We start from the raw sequence: 21,167 nt of genomic DNA on the forward strand, positions 1-21,167 counted from the left end.
CGCCATCGATTACGTTGACGCAATCTTTCTAGCCCTAAATTAATCTATATAATTTAGGCTATACAGACTAAGCAGTGCTATTTTACATTTGATTATTCATTTTCTCTACCTGAAAATTATTGTTAGACCTGAAAAACTGAAAATCAGTGTTTATTTTATTTGTATGTTTGTTCTATTGTATTTGTGCTATTGCTCATTTTTTTATGATTTGTTTTTATTTTATTACTGACAGTTTATTTTTCTTTAAAAATATTTGAGATTTTTATAAGTTAGGCTAGTTTTTGGTGTCACAACCTTATTAATTAAAGTTATAAGTCAAAAACAAATGAAGACAATTACTAGGCCTATTTTGCTTATTTATTACTTAATTTTATTTTGTGAGGAGAACTGTAGAAGAAAATTGAACCGAACCCAATGTTAAAGGGGTGGTAAAACACGATTTCACTTTACTAACTTTAGCTATTGTGTAATGTTGCTGTTTAAGCGTAAACAGCATCTGCACAGTTACAACGCTCAAAGTTCAAAGCAAACGGAGATATTTGCTTTTAAAGAAATCGATTTCTAAGGACTACTGCAAACGGCCGGTAGGGACTACACAACATTCCTCCAGGGTTGCTGACATCACTAACCCCTAAACCCCTCCTCCGAGAATACTAAAATAAGGGGTGCGAGGTCATTTTATATTGCTTTGGAGAAGAGTTGTTGTGGTATAGGCTGGAGTGTTGCCGCAATGCCCTCGAAACGCTGTTATTTTCATCCGGATTGCAGGTCCACTTTGTTCAGGCTTCCTAGGGTCAGGGGAGTTAGGGATCAATGGTTAAAATTTATTTTTAACTTGGTCCCTCATAATTATTACCCAAATCTCGCTCTCTGTGCTGCACATTTTACATAGGAAAGCTTCCACAATCTTCGCGAGTTTAATGCAGGATTCGCACATCGGCTTGTGCTGAAAGATGGAGCAGTTCCAACTTTAAGAACAGAAGCTGTTGTTTATGGGCCACAACCAGTAAGTATGATTTATTTTTCGTCAATGTGTTTTCCTGTAATAGTTCATATTGTTAATTGTACTTTGTAGCAAGGAAGTAAACAAATGACAAAGCTGTTTGGCTCTGCTGGTTTGTTAAACTTTTTTTATTTTTTTTATTTCAACAGCGAACTTGGAATTAGTGTAAATTATTTTTTGATTAGAGCTTTTATGTTTATCTACATGCTTGTTTATCTACAGGCATGCTAAACATTGTTCTGTGTTTGATTTGGCTACTGCAGTAAAGCCAATGTTTAGTGTTCGTTTTGCGTTAATAGTTCTGTCGACAGATATTTGGCTACAATCGTTCTAAAAATACAAAAGTAACCGTGCCATACAGTCAGTAACGATCACTATAGATCCGCAGTCTTTGCTCAAAAAAATCCCTTTGAGGACTGTAGTATAATTTGTTAGAACGATTATATGAAATTCTTATTTATGAAGCTTATTTTTTGTAATACTATAATAATTAGTACAATTAAATAACAGCGTATCTACAAAGTAATGAGAGAACAACAAAAAACAAACCTTTCTGAAACGTCGTTTAACAGCCGTTCTTGAACAGGTTTTGCTCGATCATCTTCACTAACATTCTCTGGGTCCGATTGGTTTTATTGACGCCATTGTTTATAATACACCAAAGCACAAACTACCGGTAAAGGCAAGGGCCGTTCAAGCACAAGAAGACTAAGTATTTGCACACTTTATGAGAGGCGGCTCTCTCTGTGCAATAAAGTGTACAGCATAGAAAACAGAGCGCGAGTACAGTGAGTTTTTTTCACATCTAATTGTGCTTAAAGGAAGTTACATTGAAATTTATACAGGAATCGAAAAGCAGAATCAAAATTTGTATTTAATAAGTATGCGATTCTTGACCTTACATATCCAGTACCAAATTTAGAATCGATTTTCGATTCCCATCTAGGGCTGGGTATAAAGTTTGATACTTTTTAGGCCCTGACCGAATTGCCTCAATACCACTGAGTATCAAAAAATCTTTTGTGGTTTACATTTAGCAGACACTTTTATCCAAAGCGACTTAGAAATGAGAACAATAGAAGCAGTTAAACTAGGACTACAGTTCAGTTGGTTCAGTACCAATTTTCAACACCTAAGAGGTTAATTTCGTCAGTGAGCCAGTAAGAATGCAGCATGATTGGCTGTGGCGAGGCATCAAGGAAAACACTAGTTTACGCCGGTTACGCCCAGAGACGTTGCTCACATGTGAGGCTGTAGTGTGTAAGCGTCCCAATCCCCCATAGATGTAGGCTAAAAGTTGTGAAAATATCAAAAGTGTGGCTACATTTCACCAGGCTTGATGCCAACAGCGCACAATGCAATATTTGCAACAAGATAATTGCTGCCAAGACTGGTGTTGTGCCGAATTCTGACTCCCCGCCAAATTATTACCCCCCTAGTATTGGTAGGTTTAGGATTAGTTGAGGGGGAGGGGTTAGGATTAGGGGTGGTGTTAAGATTAGGCAATCAGGTCCTGACGAGGGTGGTAATAATTTGGCAGGGAGTCGAAGTTCGGCACAACATCGGCAACACGACAAATCTGACGAAGTACTCGACAGTGCACGGAATAAACTTAAGAGCAGAAAGTTGCTCCGTCTTCGACTGCAGGAACAACTGGAGCACGTCACAAATTAACTGAAACTCTGCGTATAGGCGTCTTGCCTAACAGTCATGAGAAATAGGCATATAATAAGCTTGAAACGTCTACTTTTAAACAAACCAATTCGAATCGAAAACAAATTCTCTTTGATAATGTAATCCAAACGAAAAGTGCAGATATCTCTGTAGGCGCATGCGTGCGTTCATGCGTGCGGAGATGATGAGTCAGCAACGTCAACTTCATCTTTGCAGCCAAAACTGTCTCATAAAAAACTAGTTTATTAATAAACAATTAAAATTTCTCCGTGCTGTTTTTTCCAGACGCATTCATAATTATTAGGTTTCTTTTGCCAGTGCTTTGCGGCAAGCTTTTGCGTGGGCTTGAGCGCGAGGCATATATTCCGCCCCTCAGTGGCCTATATGAGTTTTTTTTTTGGGTAATATTTAATGTAATCTTGATAAAATGGATTTCATAAAATTGGTATAAAAATATATAAAATATAGTATCGTTCAGGAACCGGTATCAAAGTAAAGGTATCGGTATTGATATCGAAAATATTTGAACGTTACCTATCCCCAACCATACTAATACCATAAGATATTTATATTCATGCTCTTGCATGTGAATAGATGGTAACAATGGGGCTATGTAAAATATATTTTGCAACTTCCTAGTTTAATTTTTCATTTTATTCCGATATTGTCGATAATCGTCTGGTAAACTGTCTGTTATAATCAACATTGTGATACTATTGCCGTATTGCCCAGCCCTAGAGCTCCAGTCAGTTTTCAATAGCGTACGCCTGATCGAGCTTTTCGAGGCATCACTGACAGTTGAGTTGATCTATGAGTTGATGTCACACTCCTGCACAGCCGTTGCTGTTACAAAATTTGCTGTTTTGAAACCGAAATATATCACTCACAAGAGTCCTGAAGATTTGAAGAGGTTTTTTTCTTTAGAAAACATTATACTTTTTCATGTCATTTTCCAATTTTCAGCCAAGATATGTTGTCCTAGTAGACCTCCTACAAGGATCTACTATCATGCCTACTATCTACTATCATCATCTACTATCATGCTCGATTTGAGGGAACTAACATCCCCCTCGCGGAGAGAGTTCTCGCGGCTGAAGCTACAGAGGTTAGTACACTCTCCGTCTCTGTAGCGGATGTAACCCGATCTTTCCGTCGGGTGAACATCCGTAAAGCCGCGGGTCCAGACGGTATTCCGGGCCGCGTCATCAGAAAGTGCGCGAACCAACTAGCTGGTGTTTTTACGGACATTTTCAATTGGTCCCTCTCCTTGTCTGTAGTCCCCACATGCTTCAAAACGTCCATCATCGTACCTGTACCGAAGCAAACCAACATCACCTGCTTAAATGACTGGCGCCCTGTTGCTCTGACCCCCATCATCAGTAAATGCTTTGAGAGACTAGTCAGAGATTACATCTGCTCTGTTCTACCTTCCTCACTGGACCCACTGCAGTTTGCATACCGCAATAACCGCTCCACTGATGATGCTATTGCATCTACAATACACACTGCTCTCTCCCACCTGGAAAAGAGGAACACATATGTGAGAATGCTGTTTGTAGACTACAGCTCAGCATTCAATACCATAGTGCCCTCCTTGCTTGATGTGAAACTCCGGGCTCTGGGCTTAAACAGCTTGCTGTGCAGCTGGATCCTGGACTTCCTGTCAAACAGACGCCAGGTGGTTAGAATAGGCAGCAACATCTCCTCATCACTGACCCTCAACACTGGAGCCCCACAGGGCTGTGTTCTCAGCCCACTCTTGTACTCCTTGTACACATATGACTGCGTGGCAACTCACAGCTCTAATTCCATCATCAAGTTTGCTGATGATACTACGGTCGTAGGTCTGATCACCGACAACGATGAAACGGCCTACAGAGAGGAGGTGCTCACTCTGACGCACTGGTGTCAGAGGAACAACCTCTCCCTCAACATCAGCAAAACCAAGGAGCTAGTGGTCGACTTCAGGAAGAACGACAGAGAACACAGCCCCATCACCATCAATGGAGCACCGGTGGAGAGAGTCAGCAGCTTCAAGTTCCTCGGTGTCCACATCACAGAGGAACTCACATGGTCCGTCCACACTGAGGCCGTCGTGAAGAAGGCTCATCAGCGCCTCTTCTTCCTGAGACGGCTGAGGAAGTTTGGAATGAACCGCCACATCCTCACACAGTTCTACACCAGCACCGTCGAGAGCATCCTGACTGGCTGCATCACTGCCTGGTTTGGCAATACTACCAGCCGTAACCGCAAAGCCTTGCGAAGGGTGGTGCGCACTGCCAGCCGTATCATCGGAGGTGAGCTTCCCTCCCTCCAGGATATATATGCCAGGCGGTGTGTGAAGAAAGCTCGGAGGATCATCAGAGACTCTAGCCACCCGAGCCATGGGCTGCTCTCACTGCTACCCTCAGGCCGGCGGTACCGCAGCATCAGGACACACCCAGCCGACTCCATGACAGCTTCTTCCCACAAGCAATTAGATTTCTAAACTCTTGATCCCTCATGATCAATAACCATAAACATTCTAACTGTCAACACAGCACAACATAACCTACTGCATTTACATAATATATATATATATATATATATATATATTTGCACCTTACGAGTATCTATTCTATGTATAATTACCTCTTTTTGTATTTTTGTATACTGTTGTATATTGTAAATTGTTGTATATTGTATATTGTTGTATATTGTAAACTGTTGTATATTGTACATTGTATATTATTTATTGTTCTGTTAGTGTATATGGTACTGTGAGTAATTGTGCGCACATTAGATGTGTAATCTATGTAAATCTGATGTTTGCTGTAATTGTTTTCGTCACATCGTGTCATACTGCTATGTTGCTCGGAACTGCACCTAAGAATTTCACCCACTGTTGCACTTGTGTATATGGTTGTGTGACAATAAAAGGATTTGATTTGATTTGATTTGGTTTGATGCCATGTCGCCTCTAAATAGTTTGCAGGTATGAAGATAATAAGAATGTGAATGTCTATGAAAGACAAGGTGCAACTGTAGAGCTTTGCCTTAATCTTCAGCAAATATTGTGCTGGTGATTATCTTTAAGCTTCTTAAAATCCATCAAAGGCTTGTCACATGAGAGCTTCGGTGTCTATGACAAGCATGAATCCTTTGATTTCAGATAATACAAAGAAAGTTTCGCAAATCTGTAATGCAATTTTTTATGTGCTAGATTTGATGTTGGCCTGTTTTGACTGAAAAGACTGCATTTTTGAAAAGGACAGTTCTGTCCAGACACTGCTGGGCATTGTCAATTCAATTTTGTTATTGCACCTTTCACAATGCATGTTTTCTGAAAGCAAATATAGAAAGATCAATGCTTTAAACCCCCAGTGACAGTAGCAAGAAAACTCCATTCCTTCCTATATTATCTATCCTCTGGATGATACTTGTTTGTCCTATATAGTTCTAGACATATAATTAACAGACTACGGCAATAATTACTGTACTGTAATGAGTACTGGAGGAAAGCTTTGAAGTCTTCTAGTGTTATTGAAGGGATGCAGAAAGTAGATAAAGTAGCTCCACACACTGTTTAGGTCTCACAAACACCTCTTGAACCAGTTCATTTAGAGAGCCAGTTAAAGAGTTTAGTTTCTATAATAAAAAATAAAAAATCCTTTCCATTGTCCATTTTTAACAGGTAAACTATTCAACCACAACTATATTAAGCAATTCTGTTCATGGCAACTTAAAAAAAGGGACCTAAATGTTTTAAAGTCTACAAGAACTGATGACATAATCCTGACATTATCCAAGATATTAGTGCATTGAATAGACATAAGATCACATTTAGCAGATTTATATAAAGATATTGATCTCAAAAAACCTATCACATCAGTGTCTGCAATCAGACTCTCTTATGATAATTGATAATGCTTTCATATGGATTCAGGTGTCCTTGTTTCTAAACTTCTATTTATAAAGTTTGGCAGTTAAACACTTTTTCCACAGGGAGAAGTAATGCTTTTTTACAGTGCTTCACAGGGGCTTTTGGAAAAATCCCTTTATAGTGCACAGCTCAATCGTCTGCACTTATTTGCCCATCTCTCTGCATGCATAATAGCTCTTTTTTAAGTGTCCTTTGTGCTGCTTTGTCTTCTTTGGCTGATGGAGTGCTTTGAGGTCAAGAAAACCACTATTTATCAGGCAGCCTTTAGTGAAACCTATAGGAGACTTCTTGAAAAGCACATTTAGCCAGCATTTTGAAGCTATGCTTAAATGGATCCCAGAGCCTGCTGCCTGCCTAAAAGAAAGTCCTGTTTCATGAGGTCCATGTATTGGCCTGCTTGCAAGCCTTCGGTCTGTTGCAGAGAAGAGGAACAGTTAGCTGTAGGGGTCTAAAGGGCGTTGGGCAATGACCCAACGCCCTTTAGATATAAGTAATCATCATCACAGTTCACAAAAAAATATGAAAGGAAAATTAACTGAGTCCCTGTCACAGCAAGTGAACAAAAATGACATTTGAGGCAAGGTGTGGAACAGTGTAAGTGTAATAAACAACTTTTTCATTCTGTTCACTTTTTGGTTCATTTAAAGGACCTGAACTGAGTTTGATTATTTTAAGACTTTGTGGGACAACATCCTATATCACCTCTTTCTAAAAAAAACTACTTTCAATCAAGTTTGCAAAGTTACCAGCTGTGATAATGATCGGAAACGGAATTGTCTCTATTTGATGATTGCTTTCAAAATAAGCCTGTTGTCTTTTTCTTTGGCAAGAAACAGAGTTGTTGAGAAAACTGAGAGTTTTCACCAGGAAGTATTTTCCAAGCAGACAGCCTTGAAATAAACCCTGCTGTGCATCCTGTCTTCAGATATTTTGCAGAGAAACACTCATATACACGGGCATGGAAATCGTAAACCTTGCAAATACGTTTTTGTGCTCGCTTTGAAGAGCTGCTAATGTGGTGAGTGCCCTGAAAGCCCTCTGACTGAAACATGTCATTTCCATAGGAAGTTTAGATTCAGTTCCAGCAGTGTACATCAAAGAACGCTCTGAAATCTGAAAAAGCACTCTGTGGTCGCAGGATGATATGACTCAAATTGGTGGATGATAAGTGCCCTTAAAATACAGCTGAGATTTTTCAGGATTAGATTTCATCATATCAGAATTGGTTTAATAATCAATAGAGCGTTTTATTGGCCCTGTCTTTCTCATTTTCAGTTAGGTGCAGACAAGAGTGTGTTTTGCATTTTGTACCGTGCCAGTGTATTCCAGGTTCAGAGGGGTTAAAGCACTTTTTCACCTTAAAATGACCCACGGTATTTTAGTCATGCACTAAAATTCTTCACTTTGCTCCTCATATTGCTGTACTGCAGGCACACACACGCTCTCAGAAACACATTGCACCTAGTTAGTTGTCTCTCTCCCTGCAGGCCTGTGGAATATTTCAGACTGTTTGGAGAGTGGGGGCTGGGGAGCCCATGTGGGCTCTCTCACTAGGGAACAGAGTTGTTTACATGCTCAGTAAGAGGATTTTTCTCCCTGTTGACTGTCATGATACCAGGTTGGGAGCTTAGCAATGGGCGGTGGGGTGGTGTGGGGGACCTTTATCAGAAGGTTTAGAAGACGAGTATGGTTGAGAAGTCAATCTGCTTCCTTAGATCAAACATCTCATTGCCAGAGTCAAACAGAAAGAAGAAATGTGCATTCTGTTTTATGAATATTCATGAATGTTTTGTAGCATCTCCTTGTTAATATCAAAACTAGTAATATCAACTTTCATACCAGGGGCCAGTTTCAAAAACTACCAAGAATAGTCTTAAAAGTTAGTCATCAAATTTATTTTCTGTTAGACTGTTCATAAACTTTTTAACTAGTCATATAAAAATGTAGATTAGTCTAAATTGATACTTATATGACTGCTTGCCCCTTGTCTAATTTCTAGTTGATCAGACTAGTTCTTAGGACACCGTTTATGCAACTTCTCCCAGTTGACGGAGCTGTAGCTCAACTCACTGTACTTGCGTTCTTGTGTTACTGTGATTTTGTTAATCATTTACTGTGGTTTGTATTCCTTGATAACCAAGACACAAATCGTTTTGTTGTAAAACGTTAATTTATCTTCTAGACTGTCTTAGTTTTTGTTTTTGAGTATAAGAATGAGTTGTAGTCATGCAAGTATCAGAAATTTTCCATCATTGTAAATAAATAAATAAATAGGCAATTTTTGGCAGCACATTACGTAGTTTTCCATTTAAAGTATAGTTCATACATTTATAGCTGGCATGGAGTTTCATTTGAGTGTGAAATAGTTTGTTGTTATTGCAAATTACAAATAAATTATTGCATATATAAAATAGGCTATGTTTTAATAAATAATTTATATTTCACTTTTCTTTTATTTTTTAGGCCATTTGAAAAATGTTGGCATGGCAAGTATAAAAATCTGAAACACTAATCAAGCTTGCAGAAAGAAAACCTGAATAAAGTGAATATTTCATGTAGGGAGTGTTTTTGGGAGAGTTTGATGAGATGGAACTAAGTATAATGCAGATTAAGCCTCCATGCGTTGATGTTTTTGCATTTGTGCTCATGGTTTCTGTCACAGTCACTCATGTTCGTCCTGTGAGAACTTGCCATATGCTGCTGTCTGAACGCATACCAAAGACTTTATATAGACTCTGATGTGTCAGCACTGTTTAATTCTGTTTTGTTTGCTAGTTTGTCGTCTCTAATTAATGCCTCTGAGTGGTTCTGACCAGTCATAATGGTTGTTTGAGTAAGCTCTGAATAAACACTGGGAAAAGCTCTGAAACGTCTAGGCTATAGTGTTGCAAGTCCCTGCTTTGGGATTAAAGTTAATTCCTAAATGTGACCCTCTGTCACGCGCTTCATCTTATCCATCAGAAAGGACTTTCTTTGTTCAGTTGTTTTTCTTTTTGTCACTGTTAGATAAGCTTGGCTAATAAAGTCGTGGCGGTCCTGTGAACGTCTGTGTCTGAACTCTTTCCTGATTCTACATCGGTTAAAAAAAACTGAGTTGCCATTTAATTTTCCTCTGGTTTCTACTGGCTTTATGATGACAATTGGGGATGATTTTAGTGACACATTCATCTCACCTCTGGGATTAATTTAAGATGATTTAAATGTCCATAGAAGGAAGGAGAAAATTAATAAAACACAGTGAACCTATTATAAAATATTATACTTGACATTGTGCCTTTTTGTCTCTGAATGTGTGAATTCTTGCATACCTAACCTCATATTAATATGCAGTTGTAACCGCCTCCTGTTACAGGTCTCCTTTCCACCTTCTTTCATTGCCTTTTATTTGTGTTCTATATAGGAATTTACCAGTATATCCCTATAAATGTGACTTATTTTTTTATTGTTATCACTGTTGGTCTAATATGTAAAATAAGCCGCCTATATGTAATCAAATTTATTTACGCACATGATTGTAGGACCCTACATTTATTTCTATATGACCATCCTCTTTTTTGTTCTTTTATTTTACAGATATGTTATATTATTCTTTGTAGACTTAACAGAGACATATAATATAAACAAAGGCACTTACTAAAACCTAGGGATGCACCGATTGGGAAATTCTGGGCCGATACCGATGTTTAACATAACAACTTGGCCGATGGCCGATGCTGATGTTTTTTCTTTTTGTTATTTATTCCTTCTTTTGTGCCACGGAAACATACAAGTCTTTCGGCTCATGATCACACTATCCTAAAATCAGCACAAATTCAATCAGACCAATTTATGAAACAAAAACAACCTTTACTGTCACTTTCTGGTTGACATCAGTTATAACCTTATTTATGACAAGTTCTTTTCTGAAAAAAATAACATTCAAAAACCTTTGACTGCTAAGTAATCAATGAAAAGATTGTTTCAGTAAATTGGCCAACAAAATTATTTGAGTGGTTTTAGCCTGATAAACAAAAACTTACTCAATGAGATTATTTTCATGGCCCAATAAAAAATATTTTTCTGATAAATAAAAAAAATACATCAAGTGTAAATGCAAAAACAAGTGAAATAAATAATGTTATTAAAATAAATGAATCATGTTATTCATAAATACAAACATAAATAGGGCTATCTTTCACCTTGTGGATTTCTCATACAGAATAAAACATTACAGTGTTTCAGAACTCACAGGCTGGAACATGGGGCATCTTATAAAACAAAAACAGTACCTCCACTTCTGATCATTAATGACATAAGTCACCTGCTGTATCTCTGGCCTACTTCTTAATAAGATGCATGTTTTTCTTTACAAAGATAAGCATCTCTGCCTTGTCACAGCAAAGCCTATTTCTCTTTTCATCCAAGACATGAGACACAGAGCTGAATAACCGCTCACTCTCGGTGCTGGTGCATGGCGCACTAAGGTATTTGCGTGCCATTTGTGCGAGTTCTGGAAAACGCAGGTGGTTATTTCTCCAGTAGCAGAGTGCGCTCTCACCTCTGGGAAAAGTGGTCTCTGCCAGGAAAATACCCAGTTGTTGGGATACAGAGGTACTTGTCCTCTCTGGTCCATTTTCTTCCAGAATCTCCTCAAACCGTTGCCTCTTGCGCTCTGTATAATGTGCGCGCTCTACATCGCGCATCCCATCATCTGTACCGGCAGCAGGCAACAGGTGTGCCTCAAGTATTTCTCGAGCGCGTTGTTTAACATCCTCATCAAAGTAACGATCCTTGTATCTGGGATCCAAATAGGTGGCAATGCAGAACATGGGATCGTACTGGATTTGATCGAAGCGTCTATTTACAGCCTCTCTAAATGAGGTCTTTGTTGGTTTAACGCCGTGGTCTGTGTCAGCCTGCTTACTCAGAAGACGTCTCAGGGCTGTCACAGAGGGGATGACATCTGCAGCTGATGCTTCTGATGAGCTAACTTCTCTCGTCAATTGTTCAAATAGGGAGAGGAGTGTTATAAAGTTTTCAACTAAATGCCACTGGTGCGCACTGAGAGTGGCCGGGAGGTCGTAGTCTGCGGCATATGTAGCAAGTGCGCGCTTTTGTTCCAGCAAGCTCTCCATCATATAAAATGTACTATTCGAGCGAATGGAAACATCTTGCTTTAGCCTTTTTGGTTTCATTCCCAATTGGATCTGCACAGCCTGGAGACGTGAATAGGCGAGGGGTGAGTGTTTAAAGTGGCCGACGATTTTTGGGCAAATAGCCACAACATCCGTGAGGCTGCGCTGGCTAAAAACACCGTCATGAATTGCCAGTTGCAGTGTGTGCGCCATGCAGCCAAAACTAGCCAGACCACTGTCCATCATAGCTTTCGTCATATTCCTAGCATTATCTCTCACGACAGCATGCACTCTGGTTTTGTCGATTTTCCACGTCTGGAATTTTTTTTCAAATGCCTCCGAGATGGCAGATGCTGAATGGGTACCTGCGAACTCCCGGGAGTGCAACACTGCCTTCACCAGGTTGAAGTCCTTATCAATCCACTGTGCCGTGAGGCTAAGCATGCTCACAGGGCTTACATCTGAACAGCATATATCTGTGGTGAAACTGATTGCAGCGATGTCGGAAGCCAGTAGCTCATGAATGTGCATGGCCACAATGTTATGGATTTCGGGGAGACAGACCTCGGCAAAGTGACGCCGGCTCGGCAGCGTGTAGCGTGGCTCCATAAACTTCATCAGACTCCGAAAACCCACGTCCTCCACTACAGAGGAAGGTTGGTCATCTAAAGCGATGAACTCCATCACCTTGTTTGTTATGTTTCGCTTTCGCGCTGTCTGGAAGCAGCTGTTTGGCTTTCTCTAACGCCGTGGCAATTGAATACTGAGTCTTACCGGGGGTTTGCGCTTTTTTGGCGGCTTCATTTTTCCGTTTTTGGTCAGCTGGCAGATAATCGCCGTACACCGCCTCGTGCCTGCTTCTTAAATGTCCAATGAGATTTGTTGTGTTAAATGACTTTCAAACAGCCCCCCCTCTTGAAATTTCAATGGAACACGTATTGCAAACTGCAAAACGCTGATCTTTCTCTGAAACTGTAAAATATTGCCACACGACCGCCATCTTCTTTGTTTAATCTAAGTTACTGAGGAGAGTGCGCGGACGGCCTCTTCCGTCTCGGTATCTCTCCCCGCCCAAATAAAAAGAGGGAAAAAAGTTTCTCATGAGCACAGTGTTCATGACACATATAATCATCGGAGAATGTCATTTTTATTTCCCGATGGCAAATAACGAGGCAAATTTTAAATTGATCATAGTACTGGTACTAGTGATGTTGGTAGATTGTAAATAGTGGATTGTAGAGGTGTAATGGTATATTTGTCCCGAACTGTCACAGGATGGACTAGGGTGTAACGGTTCGCTGTTCTGCACTCACGTTTCGCATTTGCACCGCGGTTCATCTCAGATCTGATATTATAATATGGTTTGTTGAAAATAACAAAGCGTAAAACAGACTGTTCTGCTAATGCATGTTTCTTTCAAATTATGCACATGCTGGCTCCCCAATAATACATTACAACAGCAATAATCAAAAAAATGTGAGCAAAGCGGTCACTCTTTGTAAACTTTGCTCAATGAGAGTGCCGTATGCTCGAAGATGACCCCATCATTTACATCATCATCACCCCGGTGTTCATAGTGTGCGAACGCCGTTGAGACCTGAACAGCACACGTTTATATTTGTGTTTAAAGCCCGTGTTGCAGGGTTAATTTTTCAACGAATTTGTGCAATTTGCTTGTTGGTAATAAACATTTAAACTGTTATCCATTGTATTCTATGTTGTTGGGTATCACAAAAAGGAATATAATACGAAAAATTTGGCACTATCTTACAACCGTTTGCAACGATTCTCCTGTCCCCCACAATAAATTGCATTACGTCACCTTGGGGAGAGAATTTACCAAAGCCCGCCTTGAGAGCATTGAGAGTGACTAGAGAGACGAGTAGTAGACGAGAGTATATAGATAGCGCAGTTTATAGATATATCGATAGATAGACTAGATATATCGATAGATAGACTAGATATATCGATAAAGATAGATAGGCTAGTATATGCGGCAACTGCACATCCAATGGCGCGGGCGCCTCTGACGTGCGACCAACTCTACGTTGTTAATCTACCTACTATATATTTCTATCTATTTATCTATCTAGCTGCTAGCTATCTATGCTAACGTTATGCTATCTGGCTGTCTGCCTATCTCTCTCTATACCGCCCACACAAGCACCTGCCAAACACAGCGACAAACACGCGGCGGCTACGTTTGCAACAACATTTTCACCAGAGGAAGAGATAAACGCTTAGAAACGCCCATATAGCTAGCATGATGCCTTCTATTTCTAGATGACAGAGACAAAGTTTACCAGTACTATGACAATGTGACAAAGGTTACCGGTACTTATGTGAACTAACGTAATGATCACTGCCACTAGATATAAAGAAAACGTTGATTTTTCACTCGGTGCTATTCATTGACAGTAAAAAAAAAAAGTGGCGTTATTGTGCACTGCTGCTCGCAGACTAGCTCCAGTGCTCATTGCTGCGTTGCTAAATGATAGCAACTCACCAGGACACTTCACCAACTCTCCACTCATTCTCCTCGGACCATGCATTTAATTGCCTTTGACGGCCATCAGTTCTTGGTAATTCCTCATATCGCCTCTCAGTCTGCCAGGTTCGAAATTATACGGCTGCGGGCTATCATACATGTTGGCTCTTGCCACCTCTTCCTAATCCCAGTCAGTCGCCATAGTTCTAATACTAGGCTGAGGCTACCTTTCCTCCACTTCTCCCCAATGTGATGTCATCACCGAATTGCTTAAAAAAAAAAAACGTTAATACCAAAAACGTAAAAAACTGGTCTTTAAGACCATTTTTGAGACATTTTAAAAATGATATACATATCTTGAGTGATTTATGTACCCATTAATCGACAGTGGTGGTTAACCTGCAACATGGGCTTTAAACTAAACTCCTTTAAGCCCTGCCAATTTAAACATTCGAGCGCAAGACTTTAAGGAGAACTCGCGCGCACTGTGTTTGTGTGTGTGTGTGCGCGCACTCATCCGAAGCGTGCACACATTTCAGACAGTGCGCAAATATGTAGTCCTCTTTCAAGTCTTGTGCTAGAACAGACATATTCACAAAAAAATTATGTCAACATGCCCATCTCGATTATCCCAGCAGACATAGTCTGTTATGCCATAAGTGAATTTATACAGTTGAGAAAGACAACGCATATGTAATAGTATCAGTATTGTAGATGTGCTACGTTTAAAGGGACAGCAGCCTAAAATTCTGGCTGTCTGTATTTTTAATGGTAATCAAACAAAATACAAGGAAATCACTCACTGCTCTTGATTGAATAGCTTTTGTAACTTTAATAAGGATTAATCTTTAATTTATAGTCAAATATGTAACGTGATTTTACATTTGATTACTTTATTCAATTTATGTAGCCTACCTGAAAACTAATGTTAGACAAACCTGAAATGCACTGTTTCTTTTATTAGTATCTTTGCTCTATTTTATTTGTTTGTGCTGTTGCTTGTGGTTAGATTATTTGTTCTTATTTTCTTTATTTTTATTTGACAGTAGTCCTTTTTCCCATGATAGCACATACCGAACCGTTAGAGTTCTCAACGGGCCGGGTCGGCCCGACAAATCCGACGGGACCCGCGGGTTCGGGTCAAAAATATAAGCAAATGACTCGGGTCGGGTCGGACCTCAGGCTTAATATTTTCCGCTCAGTGAAAAAAAAAACATTTATTAATCATTGCTGCTGTTCACCGTAAAGAAAGTCTGGCTGCTGCGTGCAACGTGCATCTTGGGGGCAGACCTGGAGAAGAAGATGGAGGTCAGAGGTCAGGAATGTGTTTGGAGTGGTGCTGGATTCTGATGGAAATTCTACAGGTTAAGGTGCTGATGAAATATGACAGCAAAAAAAAAACAGGGTCGTCCAGAAGATTTTTATTTGAGGCATATTTAGTAGCCTATATAGCCTATTTATATATTTAAAGTTTGTTTCAGTTGTTTGTTTTGTTTGTAGGCTATTGTTAAAAGACGTGAACATTAAAGGTTGATTTGAATTCCCGTCTGCTGGTCATGATAATACGTGTATGAGAAAAAAAGAAGAAAAAATAGAAAATCGGCGTTGGGCTGCGGGCCGGGTTCGGGTAGATAATTCATGTTGATGTGTCGGGTTACATCGGGTCCGGGCTTTAAAATCCACGGGGCGGGTCGGTCGGGTTGTAATTTTCAGGCACGTTGAGAACTCTACGAACCGTACCGAAACCGTGAACCTAAACTCTGCAACATTTCTCATTCGAGCATGTGGATATTTTTGGTTTTTTTCATCATGAACGTGAATCTATATAAACACGATAATGCTGACACGAGTGCATGTACGTTCTGTTCGATAACTGCTCAGTCTGCTTTATTAGCTTTTTTTTTTCGTTCGCGCTGCTTGAGCTTAAATGCTTTTGTTCTTTCGATTTTTTTTGTTTATACATAGCCTATTGTTAAGTGTTTTCAACTAAAAGAAAACCTTAAGATATATTCATGGGTTTCAGTCACGTGACTTTTTTTGTTGTGGCCGCCATCTTTAGGACCTTTGCGTTAAATTGCGTAACCTCTCCTTGGTGATTGGAAAGATGTCGCAAACTAAAATAGCACATCTTACTACAGACGAAAAGCAACGGTATTTAAATAAAATAAATACTTTATGTATAGATCCGTATTTACTGTTAAACGAACTGCTGACTCCACTAAAGTCTAGTAAAAACTTGCCAAATTTTTAGTTTGCTGACATTTACATCTACCTCGTCCACAATCCCTCTCCATACACCTGCGAAGCTCTCAAGGCAGGGGCGTAATTTATCGGTAGTGCCTGTCCCCATCATTTTTTGCTAGGGTCGATATTGTCCCCACCACTTTTGAAACATATCGCGGCACGGGTGTACCAATACAAATAAATAAAACATCTCCAGTTAACTTGCAGAGCATTGATTTCGTTCGTTTCTTAAATAAGAGGTGATCTAGCAGGCTGTAATATGTTGTTTTTGAAATCAAGTGATCAAAGTGCTCGTTGATTCTGCGATCAGTGGTGCAGATACAGTGTTCTCTTGTGGCTCGCGCACAGTCGTTTTGTACTATTTAAATCGATTGCTGGACATCGTAATGTTATCTTACATAGACACATCTGATTTATGATTTAGCATTGTATTAAATGCCCCCATGAAGAAAATGTTCTTGATAACAGGAAGGGTAAGTGGCACTCTGTTAATCAAGCGATAATGTTACACCAGTAATTGCTGCATTGCTGAACATAAAATCCTCGCTGAACTGAATTGCTAATAATGTCGGTAAAGCACATATCTTGTATTATCAGAGACGTTTGGACACCTTTATTTTCAATTCTCATTTGTATAGCGCTTTTCACAATATCGTTTCAAAGCAGCTTCACAGAAAATGCATGTGTCTACATTACAATTTAGAGTGTCCAAGTTATGCATTTCAGAAATGTATACAAATCATGCAGTTAGCTAATAATCTATTAATTTAAACAATGCATTAATTTAAGGCAGAAACAGTGAGCAGTAGTTTAGCATACTGAAGCAGGAAACAATAACATAATTCACCCAAACATATAAATAAGGTTACTAATGTAGATAGCTGTCTGGAATGACATTATACGTGTTCCAATTGTAAACTACATGTTTTAATTTAGCTAGCTAACCTGTAATTTGCTGATTTTACTTTTATTTAAATTTCCAGGTCAACGTTAATTTCTCAACATTTCTTTGTGATTTGCTGTTATCACAGTTTACAGCACAGCAGATAGACAGCATGTTGCAATACGGTCCTACAAATGGCGGCCGCACCACTGTGTGACATCACATGAAATATAAGAATAGTAAGCTTGTTGCCTATATTGCCTAATGTAAGCTTGTTCAGAAATGGTGACAAAAACTTAAAAAAAAAACCCTTAAACTTAAAAAATAATGTCTCTCTCGTTGAACGACATTTAAATAAATGAATATTCGATTTTTGTGATCCTGAATGTTCGAATACAATATTTTTTAAAAATGTCCATCCCTAGTATGGACGTCACAATTTGGTGCACAGTCAGACAGAGTGCGAAATACCCCACCATAATTGGGGGGTACTGCCCCTTCACTTCTTATATGACCATCACGGTCCACTACCATATCAATCCCCACCGTGATCGCCAAGTGCAACATGTGTTGTGCAACACACATACAAGGTCTAAACATGCGACAAACTGATAATCAGTAGGCTACAGAATATCTCATTGTTATTATATATCCAGAAAATAACTGTTTTGATCAACTCCCATAAGTTAGAAGTTAAGTGCACTGAAATACCATTCTAATTACTAGTAAAAGTAATACCTTTTCAAGAAGCCTATTGCCTATTTCATGAAATATTGATTTGGTTTATTTTTAGATTTCATAAGACCTGGAGGTAAGACCCAAACCTCTTATATACTGTATAAACAGAAACCAATTTTCCATTGTAGTCTATGGTAGTCAGTGTCAAATCAACACAATCTTTAATGTGATTAAGGAGCATACTATGAAAAACCATACTACCACCTGGGGTGGCAAAGGGGATGGCATGAGGTTTCAGGAAGGGGGCCATGGACATTATTCATAATTTAAAATGCTACGGTTTTCATTGAATGTGTTTTGTTCTCTACACTACATTACACGGAGTGGGAGTCAAATCAGAGATGTAGCTGGGTTTTTGGATGGTGAGGGTCTTAATTGGTGAATTGTGGACCCTTCCTCTGTGTAATCACTATCAACAGTCTATGTAGTCTATAATTAAATTGTACTTTGTGAAAAAGCAATTCTTGGGGGTTTGCACCCCAGGACATTTAAAAAAAAAGACCCCTCAAATGATGTCTTCTAGTGAGTTTTGAGGAAATATGAACAGATTTAGTCATAGGACAAACACACACACAGTTCGATCGCGCCCGCGCCTCTCTCTCTCTCTCTCTCTCTCTCTCTCTCACACACACACACACACACACACACAGTTCGATCGCGCCCGCGCCTCTCTTTCTCTCTCTCTCTCTCTCTCTCTCTCTCTCTCTCGCTCACTCACTCACTCACTCACTCACTCACTCACTCACTCACTCACTCACTCACTCACTCACTCACTCACTCACTCACTCACTCACTCACTCACTCACTCACACACACACACACACACACACACACACACACACACACACACACACACACACACACACACACACACACACACACACACACACACACACACACACACACACACACACAGTTCGATCGCGCCCAAGCCTCTAATACACTAACAATGTTGTTTGTAGATCCGCCCCTGATTTTACCTCACCACAATGTAAAGCTTGATTTAAATTGAGAATTATCTTGCTACCTAACCTTGGTAACTAAGGCCCACTTAAATAGCCTCAATGGGTAAGTAGCAGGTAAGTAGCCGGTAATTCAATGTATGAAGACGTGACATGAGCAATGAAAGAACAAAGCACGTTAATAAATGAAGGTTATAAAATCAACAAGCTAGACGTCAGCTAGCAACTTACATTTATCCATGCACGTCAGCAGCAAACCGTTCTCTATCTCCGTTGCTTCTAGCCACGGTGGTTAAAAATGGTACGGTCCACAATAGGGGTGTCTGAAATCGCTTTACATTAAAATGTTCCTACAGTGAAAATAGGAGTTGACTTGTAGCCTATTGTAACTCGAATTATATTTTTTCACAATATCAGAAAAATTATCTGACCCCCCAAAACTGATATTTCTGTCCCTTTGGGAGGTACTTGGTCCTCATTGGGGGGTATAGTACCCCCCAGTACCCCCTGTAATTCGAACTATGCAGTCAGACAATGTATATCAGTCACAGGTGAAGGGGGTCCGCACGGTAATGGAGCGCTCTTTGCTAACTGCCACAACAGGAAAAAGAGCAGAAGAAGAAGAGAGAGTCAATGCACCAAACCAAAACAAGAGTTCAGATGGGAGGCAAGAGCTTGCTAGTAGCCTATACACTAGGGCTGGGTAAAAATATCGATTCATCAATGCATTGCAATTATTTGTTTCTCATTTCAATATCGATTCATCAAATTCTATGAATCGATTCAGCCCACCGTAGCGCGCACACGACAGAGGAAGAGTCCGTGCGTGTGTGTGTGCGAATGTGCGCGCGTGTGCCTCACAAAGCCCATTTCTTTTATAACTTGAATGTATAGGAAGAAAGAAATATACTTTATATTACAGTTACATGCACTTTAGAGGTGTTAATAAAGCACCTGTTTGTTACAGTTGTGGTTTGTATTCAACACATGTACAATATTATACAGTTTGTTCTGCTAAATAAACCATGACAGGAAACATGCTGGGGTCTATTTGTTCTTAAACATTGGTAATACTGCACACATTATTTAAAAATATACTCAGGTACTTAATTACTTGTGTATTTACTAATTATTGAATCGATATCGAAGCTAATAAATCAATATCGAATCGAAATCGAATCGAAGCCTCAAGAATCGAAATCGAATCGAATTGTGAAATTCCTAACAATACCAAGCCCTACTATACACTGAGTTAAGATTACTTTTTGCGATGCGCTCCACTAACTTTAAATAAAGGAATCCCGGTGACAGAAAACGGCATCCTGTTTGTTTTCTTTATTGCACAAAGACTCAAAGACCCTTTACCTTATCTGGATGACCATAAGGACAGAGCATTATAAATTGTTTCAGCTGTTGTAATGAAACAAAATTATTTGGCATTGTGCCATCAGGAATCAGAAATGTACCGAACTCGTATCTCACTGTGACCCCAAAACCGAGGTACGTACCAAACCATGACTTCTGTGTGTGCTGCCTTTTGCCTAGAAATAGCATTAAGAAACTGACAAACAGTACAGACATGCTAGAAGACTTCCAGCTGTCGTTTGCAACCTCGTCAATGTCAAGAATAGGAATTTCTTCGACAGTTCTTCTGTGCGTTTGGGGTTTTGTTTAAAGCATTTGATTTGTGCTGTGTCAGCCCCAGCCTTGGTAACATCCATTTGCTGCACTGAAAAGACCTCAGGAGAGACTGATGGGAAGACTTGATTCCAGATGCTCGCTGAAGATCATCATCTAGATCTATGAAACTGCTTCTTCCATCCCCTAGTCTCTCTCTCTCTCTCTCTCTCTCTCTCTCTCTCTCTCTCTCTCTCTCTCTCTCTCTCTCTCTCTCTCTCTCTCTCTCTCTCTCTCTCTCTCTCTCTCTCCCCCTTCTCTCTCTCTCTCTCTCTCTCTCTCTCTCTCTCCCCCTTCTCTCTCTCTCTCTCTCCCCCTTCTCTCTCTCTCTCTCTCCCCCTTCTCTCTCTCTCTCTCTCTCTCTCTCTCTCCCCCTTCTCTCTCGCTCTCTCTCTCTCTCTCTCTCTCTCTCTCTCTCTCTCTCTCTCTCTCTCTCTCTCTCTCTCTCTCTCTCTCTCTCTC

General features: G+C 39.8%; 2 protein-coding genes across 4 annotated transcripts in view; one reads left to right on the forward strand and one right to left on the reverse strand.

The window, feature by feature from the left end:
- Positions 1–21,167, forward strand: part of glceb (glucuronic acid epimerase b) — an 86,835-nt gene that overhangs the window by 6,389 nt on the left and 59,279 nt on the right. The window lies entirely within an intron of this gene.
- On the reverse strand, positions 10,916–12,397 carry LOC143736698 (zinc finger BED domain-containing protein 4). Its single transcript, XM_077227339.1, has one exon. It carries the CDS (start codon positions 12,395–12,397, stop codon positions 10,916–10,918), a length of 1,482 nt encoding a protein of 493 aa, XP_077083454.1.

Source organism: Siphateles boraxobius, unplaced genomic scaffold (assembly GCF_051911475.1).
Source record: "Siphateles boraxobius isolate OS27281-9 unplaced genomic scaffold, OSU_SipBor_1 130, whole genome shotgun sequence".
Lineage (NCBI taxonomy): Eukaryota > Metazoa > Chordata > Actinopteri > Cypriniformes > Leuciscidae > Siphateles > Siphateles boraxobius.

What these genes read in the sequence shown, in the direction of transcription:
- LOC143736698 (XM_077227339.1), bottom strand. Translation starts at nt 12,397, where the DNA reads ATGGAGTTCATCGCTTTAGATGACCAACCTTCCTCTGTAGTGGAGGAC.